This window comes from Tarenaya hassleriana, unplaced genomic scaffold (assembly GCF_000463585.1).
Source record: "Tarenaya hassleriana unplaced genomic scaffold, ASM46358v1 Cleome5, whole genome shotgun sequence".
In the NCBI taxonomy this organism is placed as follows: Eukaryota; Viridiplantae; Streptophyta; class Magnoliopsida; order Brassicales; family Cleomaceae; genus Tarenaya; species Tarenaya hassleriana.
Genome location: NW_010967707.1, coordinates 1,063,958 through 1,076,325, shown reverse-complemented (window position 1 = coordinate 1,076,325; position 12,368 = coordinate 1,063,958). Strand labels below are relative to the sequence as shown.

Genomic DNA, 12,368 nt, shown 5'->3' with positions numbered 1-12,368 from the left:
ATATTTTAGAGGGCATATTTTTAAACTTCGGCTTTCATAATTTAAATATCTAATTTTCGTTTTTGAAATCATGTGGCCCAACCCAACGCTGACAAAAAAAAAACAATCCGTGTATGCCCACCAGTTATTTTTCGAAAATTTGTCCAAATTTAAAATATATATTTTATAGGGCATGTTTTTAAACTTGGCCCATGTCCTATGGCACGTCAATTTAACATCTTTATCTTTAGTTTCCCCCCTCTCAAAAGGGTAATTGTACATTATGAACATTTAACCAAAAATAATAACAACATCTTATTACTATTTGAAATAATAAATTCAGGTACTTTTCAGCATATACAGGTATACGTGTACGTATATGGTTTTTTTTTTTTTTTTTTTTTTGGTAATGTAGAGCAGTCTTCGTTAATGGGCGCACTCACTTCCCTCCATTCTCGCCATTAGTGTCCCTCTCTTTCGCCCACTCGGTTTCTTTACATTCCTCTCTCTCTCTCTCTTCGTGGGCAATAGCCAACTTGCCCCATCAATGGCTGATTAGCCCACGAAATTTACGAAACCCTAAATTGGAGTCTGATGAAGAAAACACACGAGTGGGTCCTGCATTGTTGTATGAAGACCCAGAAAACGACCCTCCTTTTGTGGCTGTTTCCATATTGAAAGGAAGAAAAACGTCACTTTTTCCTCTTTGTTTGCACAGACATTAACGTGGCTTACGACGCGTTTCTCTGAATCTGTCTCACTTTCTCTCTCTTACCACCACCACCTTCTCTCTCCATTGAAACCCAGAAATCTTTCTTGATTCCAAGGTTTGCCCTTTTCTTTTCGTACTCATTTTCTTTTGAAAGGGTATCCTTCGCTTAAAAGAGCAAGCTTCCGTTTCCGATTGTATCCTGGCAGAGAAAGAAATCGTCTTTGGTTATTAATTGGCAGAGTGACAGAGAAAGTTCTCGACTTTTTTCAATTCCGAGTAAATTTTCCTTCTTTGGTCCCAATTCCAGGTATGTTGGGTTCTTTCTTCCTTGTAGTGAAGTGGGTAGTTGTAAAATGCTTCTTTGAGCTTGAAAATCGATCGTGATTTCAGCTTATCTCGGATTTAGATTGTTGGGTGTATCTAAAAACTTGAGCTTTCCAGTACGCTTATCTTCTCGAGTTCGGATTTTGGTAGCAGTGGGTAGATCGTTGTTGTTGATGCGTTTCGTTTTTTCCCCTTATCTGATAGTAAGTTTAAACGATGGCATTGGCAGCACTTGCAATCCTCGGCCAGAGATCGGCGCATTCCTTTCCAATGGGTCCAGTGATGGCGGAACCTGTCAAGTGAAAGATGGGATATTTCATGGATTTATGAAGAAAGAGTTGCCAAATAATGACAAGAACCGATGACAGTGACACTGATCTAAGAGTCGTGTAGGAAAAGAAAAACATGGAACTTTTGGTATTATGTTGTTCGAGCCTTTGTTTGTTTTCCAGCATTTGGAGTTCAGGGTTGTTCTTATGTGTGATGTTTGTTTTATTACCTTTCAGATAGCTTGTGTTATCTTTGGATTGATCTGGAAGAGTTTTCTTCTGTCCAATCTGGAATCTGGTAATCGGAGATAACAGAATGGGGAATTGAATTGCTCTGCTTTTGATTTCTAGTTAGCAAGTGAACGATGAGGAATGATACTTCTGGTGCTCGGAAGGATGATCCTGAGCAAGAAGATTCACTTCTGAAGCTGAGCAATGATGAGAATCTATCTGCTAAAGACGGCTTCTTGAAGTTGCATAACTCCCCCAGCCAGAAAAATCTGCAGCATTTGTTCGTTTTGAACAACGGGAAGTTGTTGCAGATTGTTAAAAATCGTCGCAAAGGCTCGTTTTTCCGAATGACTCGTGTTATGGATAGCAAGATCCCGAGGCACGTGCTGTCGCCAGATGAGAAGTTTCTCCGCCGCTGTCTTGAATTGATTCATATCAGTGCATCTAAGTATCACTTCGATTCAACCATAATCCCAATGGAAAACTCGCCTCAGGTTGTATACGAGCTCCCTCTGGCAGGTGACTCAGGTAGTACACTTATCAGCCCTGCAGTTGCAGCTTACAAGAGCATTATGCATATGCTTGATAAACCTTTGTCTCACAAGTTGGAAGCTTTGGATATCGATCCTCATAGCACGGGAAGGCGGAAGGATGAGGTAAAGGGTATGCCGGATTCCCGAATTCGGGATTGTCGATCTGAAAACATATGTAACAACGTTGTCTCTGTATCGAGCACAGACTCGACTTGTTTTTCTTCTGAGCTTTCGTTTTCGTCCTCATCATCTGCGTCTACAACCATTTCTCAGGGAACCCTCCGTTTCACTATGAACGGCAATGGGTTGCCTCGTTTTGTCTTCTCATTGGACGATAAAAAAGAGATCTTTGTGGCCAGCTTGAGTAATGCAGAATCGTGTTTTGACAGTGGTGCTCTAGAACACATATACTTGATCCATCTGGGGAAAGGCAGTGGTAATGAGTTGCATCTGGTGGGTAAAATAAAGGTGTCAACTTTATTCTCAGTCTCCTCATCGTCGAATAGCAGAATCTCGAAGAGAGAGTTTGTTCTGTTCAGCGACTGTGGAAATCTGCAAATGCAGTGCCATGATACGAGGAAAAGCAAAGGGTTCCCTAAGAAAGTCGTTGACGCGTTCAATACCCGTGCCTCCAGGCAAAGAAGTATCTCGAGATTCAGCAGAGCAAGCTCCACAACCGATTTCTGTTCTTGGGAGCCATTTCAAGAACCAAACTATGATCCTGAGCCTGTAAATCTGCTGGAAAACGATCTTCCACCGAATCTTGAATCGTCTGCTGTTGTTGTGGAAGAACAACACCTCGAGGAACAACAGGAGGAATCAGTCGGAGGTTGGGGCATGAAATTCCTCAAGAAAACGTCCTTGGCTCGAACCGGTGATGCTTCAAAACTTTCAACAAGCATGTATGTTATCATTCCTTCCGGTATTCATGGTGGGCCTAGAAAGAGGAATGGCGGACCATCAAGTTTGATCCAGAGGTGGGAATCCGGTGGAATCTGTGACTGCGGTGGATGGGACTTGGGCTGTCCGCTAACCGTTCTTAAAGGCCGACCACGTAAAGATCAAAGGGAAGGCCAATGCAATCTCTTCGAGTTGTTCACCGAGGTACCTTCTAAATCTGTATACAACCATTTCCTAAATCTAAAGTTAGAAACTTTCAGATGGGTATGCAGAAACATCGATTAAAAAAGGAAACTTTCAATCTTATGACAGCGTACCATGAAAAGAAACTCGTTAGTCATCACATCACCAGTACAATGTGGTTGAATTTGAGTGTTCTTGGACTGGAAATTACAGGGATCAATGCACGGGACGCCGGGATTAAGGATTGCGAATGTCCACGAGGGGCTATACTCGGTTCAATTTCAACCGAAGATATCGGTTTTGCAATCTTTTTCTATTGCTATAGCCTACATCCATAGCCAGAGCCACAGGCTCAGGCCATCACCGGCCAGAGAGTGTACAAAAGCTTAAGTTAGCAAGGAGATTTCAGGAGAAAGATGGGGAACTTCCCCTTTTGCGGTTTGTATTTTTGTTTGCATCTTTTTTTTTTAAATGCTATACGAATAGTTCTACATTGATTTTCTTGTTATGACCTGTGAGATTGGATAGTTCATATGCATTTTCTGATCTTTTGGATGGTGTAAAATGTAAATTCACGGCGGTGGAAGACCCAAATGAAGGAACGAAAATCTACCAAAGCCCAGAAAATCTGATAGTGACCAAAACCAGAGGTCTGATGCTCAAAATACAGATTGAACTCCAACCAAAAATCCCGAGTCTCAAATAAAAAGAAAGGGAAAATCTGATAGTAAGTTTAAACGATGGCATTGGCAGCACTTGCAATCCTCGGCCAGAGATCGGCGCATTCCTTTCCAATGGGTCCAGTGATGGCGGAACCTGTCAAGTGAAAGATGGGATATTTCATGGATTTATGAAGAAAGAGTTGCCAAATAATGACAAGAACCGATGACAGTGACACTGATCTAAGAGTTTTGTAAGATTCTGATTGATTGATACCTTTCATTTCTCCCTTGGGGTTCACAATGACTCCGGCATTATCTGCATTCGAATAGAAACCGATATTGTATCAGTATTCTTCCATTCAACAAAAACTCGGTATTATGCAGAGAAAAAACAAGCAGCTGATGAAAAGTTTGATCATATATTTAGCGTCCAAATGGAGCAGACGCAAGCATTTGAGGCATTACAGCATCTGTAACGATGGGCACAGTAACTTTCCCAGACTTGTAACTGTATCAACCATTCGATAATTCTCGGAGGATACCTGACTTAAGTCTGATAATCATATAACCAAAGCACAGACCATAATGTCATATCACATAACTCAAGAGGTTAGAAGAGGGGTTCCGTAGAAACGACCTTCGAAGTACATGTAGACACCGTCCTTTCTGCGCCATGGCTTGCGCTGCCTAACGATGACGGCGGGAAGAACCTTCTTCCTGAGGTCAGGCTTACCCTTCTTGACTGTAGCCATCACCATGTCACCGACACAGGCGGAAGGCAACCGGTTGAGCCGGCCCTTTATACCCTTCACTGAAATTATGTAAAGGTTCTTGGCGCCGGTGTTGTCGGCGCAGTTCACGGTGGCTGCCACCGGCAGACCCAGTGACATCCTGAACTTGTTGCCCGATGTACCTCCACGTCCTGGTCAAATTCAGACACAAACCCGTTAACGAAATGTTTCGAATTTTGCGAGGTTTCATCCAAAATCCAATAGCATAATAAACAATCAAAACTCCCTATAGTAAAATTGCGGCCATCTGTCTGTGATGAGCTATACAGGGAGAAGCTATTGCCACAATTACGCTAGGTATAGATTTCAAGGACGATAAAAGGAGATGAGGCTATTCCCACCACGTAATTTTCAGACAACTACGCACTGTCTCGGACCACGAATCGCCGATGCCTTACATAACTTGGCATCGCCAAACAATAATTCTCGACAGATCTCGCATATATCAGATCCAACAGCCACGGAAACTTCAAATCTCTTTCCATTAGTTTTTACGAGAAACAAACAGAAAACAAGACGAAAACAACAAAAATCTGAGAAAACAAACGCAATATACAGAGCACATGAAATAAAGGGATTAAAACCATACCTCGCTTCGACATTTTTGACGGGGTGAGAGAGAAATGTTACGGTCCCCGACCTACACTTATAGAGACGCTGCTTCTAGGGTTTTTCAGTTTGTCGACCGCAGGAGGAGGAGGAGGGAAGAGGAGAAATTAGGGTTTAGGCCCAAGTTTACAACAGAAGAAACAAACACTAAGGCCCATTATAAAGCCCACAAAAGGGCTTCAAACTCAAAACGGTTGGTACCAAGTAACCAAATAAACCGGTCTAAACCGAAATAACCGGCCGAAAAATGAGTATCACAAAACCGGTCTTGCGAACACGTTGGGATCAAACAGTAAAACAAGGACAGAATACCTTACAAACAATAATTTCTTAATAACATGTACACAACCAACCACAACTCACAAAGATCCATATGACAAGACCAAAGAAAACGAACGAAAGCGATACACTGTCGGACCAACACATTACACGAAAATTCAAATTTATTCAGTTTTATTTCATATAATTATAAATATTCTTAGTCCCTCTTCTCGTTCTTGGCTTTGTTTCTCTTGGCACAAAACTCGAACAAACTCCCGTCGAAGACACCTCTCACGGCTTCTTTGGACAGGAACCCTTCCTCGTCCTTTGCAAGAAGATAGAGAAATATCCATTCTCCCTTTGCCGCCACCCTGCCCCAAAAAAAAAACGTATTTTTTCGGATGTTCATTCAACCCAAGATTCTCAAGAAAATTTGATGTAATATTTTGTTTCGATTGTAAGAAAGATTAATGTTCACGGTTACAGAAAGCTATAGCAAAATACAATGAAACGAATCGAAGGTGGAACTAACCAGCCAAATATGTCGTATGCGACTCGGTTCCCTTCGGTTAAGTTCCAAACCTCTTTGAATGTCAATTTATCGGGAATGACACGTGAATATTTGCTAAACATGTTCTCGTGGTTCATCGCCATAAACCTGCATATTATAATCCGGTTTTAATATATATACATATATATATATATATATGTGTGTGTGTGTGTGTGTGCATAAAGTATATGTTAATGTTATATAACCTTCCTTCGGTGTCATAGGAGCCGGAATCACTTCCGTGTTTGGCCTTATGTATGTTGGAGATGTAAATTGGGAGCATAAGAGAAGGCAACCAACCCTAGACATATAACACCGTTAATCTTGAATTGTTGTATACTATACTTTTCAAGTAAATTTGTATATAATGTAAGCAAAAATGCAAATAATAAAATTTAATATTATCAAAACATGGAAGGAACACTCAAAGTTTTGCATACCGGTGACGTAGGATAGCTCAAGGTGAGGTTGATAAAAATGGCCGCCAAAACACTGATTACCACATTGAACCCAAGTTGGCGAAATCCTGAAACATCGTGCCAAAATATATATATATTCATACACATATATATACGTAATTGTTGCAATGAATGATGATGGAAAATGGAAAAAAAAAAAGGGTAATTAATTAATTACCCGAAAAAGTTTCCCAAGGATAGACGATTCCGTCGCCGTCTTGGTCGAAAAAGGCGACGTGTTGCTGAAGCACGCTCATGCCTTTGTTCTCGTGTTCTTTTGCTCCCTCCGGATTGTCCGTATCCGCTGCCACCAATCCTCTCGCCAAATCTTCTCGCCATTTCACCATCATTATACAACAACATATATATCGATTTGGTCCGGACCCATATTTTTTTTTTGTCATAACAATATGAAAAACCCTAATATAAATCGAATCAGGATTCGATTGATCAGTTTTATACTATATAGTCGAGAAACTTACATGGTTTGGGTAAAGTTTCGTCCAAATCGTCTCGGACTTTTCTCTCATACGTCACCGGCGCTAACGGAGCCGTCGTAGCCATCGCCTCGCCTTCTCCTGCCATCTCTCTCTCTTTCTCTCTCTCTCTCTTATGGTACTCTTCTTTACTAAAGGGAGGAGCAATGTGACTTTCGACGTTTAAAGCTCCTTTATAGAGGAGGATGAAATATGGGGGAGCCAAAACGCTCAATCTCAAGTCTTCGAAGATTTTGACACGTGTTCTAATCTTGTCCAAATCTCGTGTCATGACTCATGATTATTGAAGATAGATATATATTGAACGGCAACTAGCCGATCCAAACACGTGCCAGTTTAAGATCTTATTTTGTGTATATGTATATTTCTCCTGCCGGAAAGTAGGCACTCTCTCTTTGTTATCTCGTGATTTTGTCACGTGCGAATTTTAACTTCGTGGATTTAACAGCAGTCAGCAGCGTAGATACAACCTTGATCGAATATCATGGATTTAACACGAGTTAATGGACGGCAAGTACAAAGCAGATGCCAAGTTCTTAAAGTTTCCGTTATCGTCATACATATATTTGTAGATATATGTATATCATCCTTTCGTATTTCAACATTTGCAAGTTTAGCGGTTGGTCCATTCTGAAATTCACGCCATTTTTATGTGGCGCTGAGCTGATAAAGTTTGTCGAATAAAGTTTTATCCGATTTAAACTATAAGATATATATTTATGCAAAAGGAGCTCCATTTTAAAAATAATTATATATATATATATATATATATATATTATGCATTGGCCATAAACTTCCAAATATGAAAACAAAAAAAAATGGTATTCGCTAACGATTACAAGTGATGCCAATTTCGGGAAAAAGTTAAAAGCATCATTCACCTTTCTTTATCCAAACAACCCAACAATATTATTATGCGTGGTCCATTAGTTTGAATGTATAAGGTTTAAAAGCTTATATTTATTGTTCAAGATCTATCATGATTTATCAGAACAAAATTGAATAAGAATATATGATCAACAATATAAATTTGTGGGCTCTTTTTCTTAGCATAAGATCAAATTTTGCCACTTGATAGTATTTTTCAAACGAAAATCAATTTTATTTCGTATTGATGTTCAAATGTTTTTGTTCAAATAAGACATGGACGATATTAGATGGCATATTTTTCCCGATTTTTTTTCCCTTTTTTGTAAGCCCGTCGAGTGTCTTCACGTGATACGTATTTCAAGCCCATAAGACTCAAATTCAATGCTGGATTACATCAATATCAATACCTATCAAACTCGCCATGTCGTTGCTTTTTTTTTTTAAAAAAAAAAAATCCTGGATCATTTAATAATACGAAAAAACTATATATATATGGATCGTTTCACACCATTTGTGCCGTGCCCTTCTTTTCTTTTGTCATTAATTCTTATGTCTGCATAATATATATAACTTAATGTATGAATTCTATACAAATTTCCACACGTCTTAGCGAAATGGGTACGAATTCGCAAGGATTACATGCACACAGCGATACATATGCATGTGTGTGTGCGCGTGTATATATATATATGAATACGAAAATAATCCAAATCTTTGAGTATATTGCTGCACGTTTTTTTTGTTGTTGTGGAATTTCCCTGCGTGACATGATTTATTTTACTCTAGTAATTTGTTGAATTTTAGGGTTTTCTGTATTTCTAATTTATTTATAGAAACAAAGGAGACAGATGGTCTGAAATCAACGAAACGTATAATAACTTCCCCCACGTTGTTTTTATTTGATTTTATTGGGTGTACTTTATCCATTATACAGTCACAAACAAATATGGTTCAACTTCAAAAAATTGGAACTAAGCAAATATTTACATTCTTATTATAAAACACTAGGCGTACGGAATAGGGATCAGTCAAATTCGCCCGATATATCTAAATATGTATAATCTATATATATATACGGAAGCAATACAGCGAAATGCAAAAGCTCACATGCATACACTTGCGTACAAAACTACAACAATGGCAAACACGGAATGCTCCTTGGCTACAAACATTGTCTTATATTAAAATAATGCATGAAAACCCGAACAGTTTGGTGAAGAACTTGGGGAGATATCGACCGTTGATGAAATTGAAATGTCGAGCATAACCGTTGATTTCGACTCCCAAAATTTGGTTCTATCTATTTGTCAATTTCCTTGCACCTTTGTTTCACCGTCCGTATCTTTGCTTTAAGTTGCTTCACACGTAACAGGACATGAGCTTCCAATGCCGCCGGCGACCGGACGGTGGAATCGGTCTGATCCGAACACGATCTTGCGAGTTTTTTGCCATATGAACGGTAGAGCTTTTCGTTGGGGGCAGAAGTGTAATTGTTTTGAATTTTGGGGGCTTTATTGTAGGGGCGGGGGTTGTTGCGAAGAAAAAGAATAATTTGTCGATTCCTTTACACGTGTGTATAAAACAGAAGCCGTCTTTTTCGGGTTTTTTCTGGCGTTGCCGATTGTATGGGCCTATGCATATTTATAGGCCCATTTAATAAAGGACCCATTATTATAACAGGCCCATATGCATTTTTTTTTCAAAACTAAAAAACCAATTAAATAAAGTGAAAAATCGATTATAAATATCTCCCTAAACCCTATCCCGTAAACCCAGTTTCTCTTCCACCTCTTCTTCTCTCGCTCTCTTCCGCCGCCATCGATGGCTCTGCCCATTTCTGGAGCCTCTGCCACTAGCCACCTCCTCACCCGCCCTCTCCTCTCCAATGGACCCCTTTCCTACGCCTCTACAATAGCTTCTACGCCGGTTCCTTCCGCTGTTCTCTTCCATCGACGTGGCTCCGTTGTCTCTGAGGCTGTCGGATCTCAGCCGGGTTCGTCAGTGCGGTTCGTCGGAATCAAATGTCGTGCGAGTCGTTCGGGCTCAGCGTACTCGCCGCTCAACTCGGGTTCCAACTTCAGTGACCGACCACCGACGGAGATGGCGCCATTGTTTCCAGGATGCGACTACGAGCACTGGCTCATCGTGATGGATAAGCCCGGCGGAGAAGGCGCAACGAAGCAGCAGATGATCGATTGCTACATTCAGACATTAGCGAAAGTTGTTGGAAGGTATTGAGCAGGTTCAAATTTATATTTTCTAGATCCATATGTCTCCAGATTAGGCTCATCTATTCTTGGTTGATTGCTGGTAAATTCGTTGGAATGAGAGAAGGTAGGAAAAAAATTTCTGACTGTGTAATAAAGTCGATTAGGGTTCATGCGTCTAAAAAGGGAACGGAATGTTCTGAGTGCTCTCTGCGCTTTATTGTTGTATGGTAACTTGAAATTGTTGCGATGTATAGTATGGTGATGTGTATTGATTGTTTCCTTTGTGATGGTTTTGGTAGCGAGGAAGAGGCAAAGAAGCGGATCTATAATGTTTCGTGTGAGAGGTATTTCGGGTTTGGTTGTGAGATAGATGAAGAGACATCAACTAAGCTAGAAGGTACAGCCCTCTCTTACTTTTGCTTGTGTTGTCTTGTTGGTGGTTTTTCATTATCAGAAAAAAAGAGTTTTTTTGGTTCTTGGTTTCGACAGGCTTACCCGGTGTTTTGTTCGTGCTTCCAGACTCCTATGTGGATCCTGAATACAAAGATTATGGAGGTAAATATGATCACATACTTCAATAGTTTCTGTCTTGTTTATGATTGGGTTTGTATCCATGGGTTGTGTTTCTTCGAACAATGAAATATTTGCAAGTGCCATTTTGCTATTGTAAATGGTTTTCTCACAGTCCATCTTGGCAAAGCTAATTAGTCTTCTGGACTATGAGTGGTTTTGAATGCTAATGGACTTACATCGAAATCTTCTCTTGGCCAATGTGGGCATAAGATCATATTGTGTCTAACTGCACGCCAGTTGAGATGAAATCATGAAACAGAATTAACAACTACAGATATCTATCTTTAGAAGCATGGAAATTCAATTTGAAGTCCATCTTGGCGAAGCTAAGGAGTCTCTTGGCAATGATTAGCTTTGAATGCTAATGGACTCACAACAAAATTTTCTTTTGGCTGAGTTGTGTGCATTAGACTTGTTACATGTCTAACTGCTGACTTGTTGAGATGAAACATTTGTTTGTGATAGTTCGATACGAGGATAGGTGATCTGGGTTATAGAATAATCTAACAGTAATTGTACCAATGGTTAGCTTTCCGATTTTGATTCTATATTTTAGAAGTCCATCTTGGCAAAGCTGGTAGCTTTCTAGCCATGTCTAGTTTTGAATGCTAATGGACTCACATTGAGATTCTCTCCCCTTGTGCTGTGCTCAGTTATCAGAGTGCAATAGAATAATTGGACAGAGATAAGATATCAGAGTTTCTCTTGAATATATCTCAGAAGTCCATCTTGGCAAAGCTAGTAGCTTTCTAGCCATGTCTAGTTTTGAATGCTAATGGACTCACAACGAGATTCTCTCCTCTTGTTCTGTGCTCAGTTATTAGAGTGCAATAGAACAATCGGAGAGAGATAGATAAGATATCAGCATATTCTGTGTTGAATATATCTGATTATGAAATGATGTTAGTGTTTGATCGATTGTTTACCGTTCTTGATGACTTGCAGCCGAGCTCTTTGTTAACGGGGAAATAGTCCAGCGACCACCAGAGAGGCAGGGGCGGGTGGAGCCACAGCCTCAGAGAGCACAGGATAGACCGAGGTACAATGACAGAACCCGTTATGCGCGTCGAAGAGAAAATACGAGGTAAAAAGCCATAGAAGAAGATGATGGTATTATACTACAACAAGATCTGGGGCCAAAGGAAAGGAATAGAAGCTAATGATCTTACCGCTGATGATAAGTCCCGCGAAGCCAAGAGGCCAAATGCCTAAACCTTTGTAGTTGAAGTTGATGATGAACAGACTGGGTTATGTGATGGTTAAATGTAACATTTAGGCACTGTAAATGTGGTGGCTATTTGTAAGTAAGCTCTTTGGTAAGTGTTCAAACTCATGTTGTCAGTATCCAAGTCACGCCTGGATATGAATCCAAATCCTTTCTTGTAATATGCATTCGAAATGAGAAAACACGCATATATGTTCAAGACAAATCGTGTTTTTAAAATTATTATTAATCTCAGTTTATCTCAGAAGAACTACGAGGCGTATCGTCAACTGATTGAACATTAGAATTCTTCATAGGTACCTCTCCTCCTCCTACTGATCCCTTCAGCTTCCTCGGTCGCGAAGCGGGCTTCCTTGGAGGAGCCGAGCCGTCCGCTAGAGGACATGGCGTTTCCATGTCTGGAACCGATACGTTACGCCTCCTCCTGACCGATGGGTCCGACGAGTCCATTGAGGTGTGCGAGCTCCGGTGGCGTCTTGTGGGTTTCGGCTGTGGCGGTGGCTCGTCTGCTGCGGAACCGCTGCTTCTCCG

At 40.4% G+C, this 12,368-nt stretch overlaps 5 protein-coding genes across 6 annotated transcripts in view; 2 read left to right on the top strand and 3 right to left on the bottom strand.

The window, feature by feature from the left end:
• The first annotated feature begins 394 nt into the window (after nt 1–394).
• Nucleotides 395–3,679, top strand: LOC104826092. 2 transcript variants are annotated; one of them, XM_010558616.2, is made up of 3 exons: nt 395–998; nt 1,636–3,152; nt 3,345–3,679. In XM_010558616.2, exons 2-3 carry the CDS (start codon nt 1,650–1,652, stop codon nt 3,519–3,521), a joined length of 1,680 nt encoding a protein of 559 aa, XP_010556918.1. In that variant the 5' UTR covers nt 395–998; nt 1,636–1,649; the 3' UTR covers nt 3,522–3,679. The 2 variants fall into 2 exon arrangements, with proteins under 2 accessions (XP_010556918.1, XP_010556917.1); XM_010558615.2 differs by having other exon boundaries at nt 396–998; nt 1,522–3,152.
• Nucleotides 3,680–3,725: 46 nt separating this feature from the next.
• LOC104826093 (60S ribosomal protein L23-like) lies at nt 3,726–5,281 on the bottom strand. The gene is made up of 4 exons (XM_010558618.1): nt 5,174–5,281; nt 4,431–4,715; nt 4,068–4,109; nt 3,726–3,947 (listed from the first exon to the last, which is right to left on the bottom strand). The coding sequence occupies exons 1-4, from the start codon at nt 5,184–5,186 to the stop codon at nt 3,865–3,867; spliced, it is 423 nt and encodes a 140-aa protein (XP_010556920.1). The 5' UTR covers nt 5,187–5,281; the 3' UTR covers nt 3,726–3,864.
• A 164-nt stretch (nt 5,282–5,445) lies between these two features.
• Nucleotides 5,446–7,110, bottom strand: LOC104826091 (probable peroxygenase 3). Its single transcript, XM_010558614.2, has 6 exons — nt 6,945–7,110; nt 6,641–6,790; nt 6,445–6,530; nt 6,211–6,305; nt 5,987–6,112; nt 5,446–5,825 (listed from the first exon to the last, which is right to left on the bottom strand). Exons 1-6 carry the CDS (start codon nt 7,045–7,047, stop codon nt 5,672–5,674), a joined length of 714 nt encoding a protein of 237 aa, XP_010556916.1. The 5' UTR covers nt 7,048–7,110; the 3' UTR covers nt 5,446–5,671.
• Nucleotides 7,111–9,597: 2,487 nt separating this feature from the next.
• On the top strand, nt 9,598–11,998 carry LOC104826090 (multiple organellar RNA editing factor 2, chloroplastic). The gene is made up of 4 exons (XM_010558613.1): nt 9,598–10,060; nt 10,339–10,436; nt 10,529–10,594; nt 11,558–11,998. The coding sequence occupies exons 1-4, from the start codon at nt 9,651–9,653 to the stop codon at nt 11,698–11,700; spliced, it is 717 nt and encodes a 238-aa protein (XP_010556915.1). The 5' UTR covers nt 9,598–9,650; the 3' UTR covers nt 11,701–11,998.
• Nucleotides 11,999–12,029: 31 nt separating this feature from the next.
• LOC104827379 (CRIB domain-containing protein RIC1-like) overlaps nt 12,030–12,368 on the bottom strand; it is a 1,434-nt gene continuing 1,095 nt past the window's right edge. Inside the window, exon 5 of the mRNA XM_010560552.1 lies at nt 12,030–12,365. Coding sequence (XP_010558854.1) covers nt 12,069–12,365 — 297 coding nt within the window. The 3' untranslated portion in view covers nt 12,030–12,068. The remainder of the gene's footprint in view (nt 12,366–12,368) is intronic.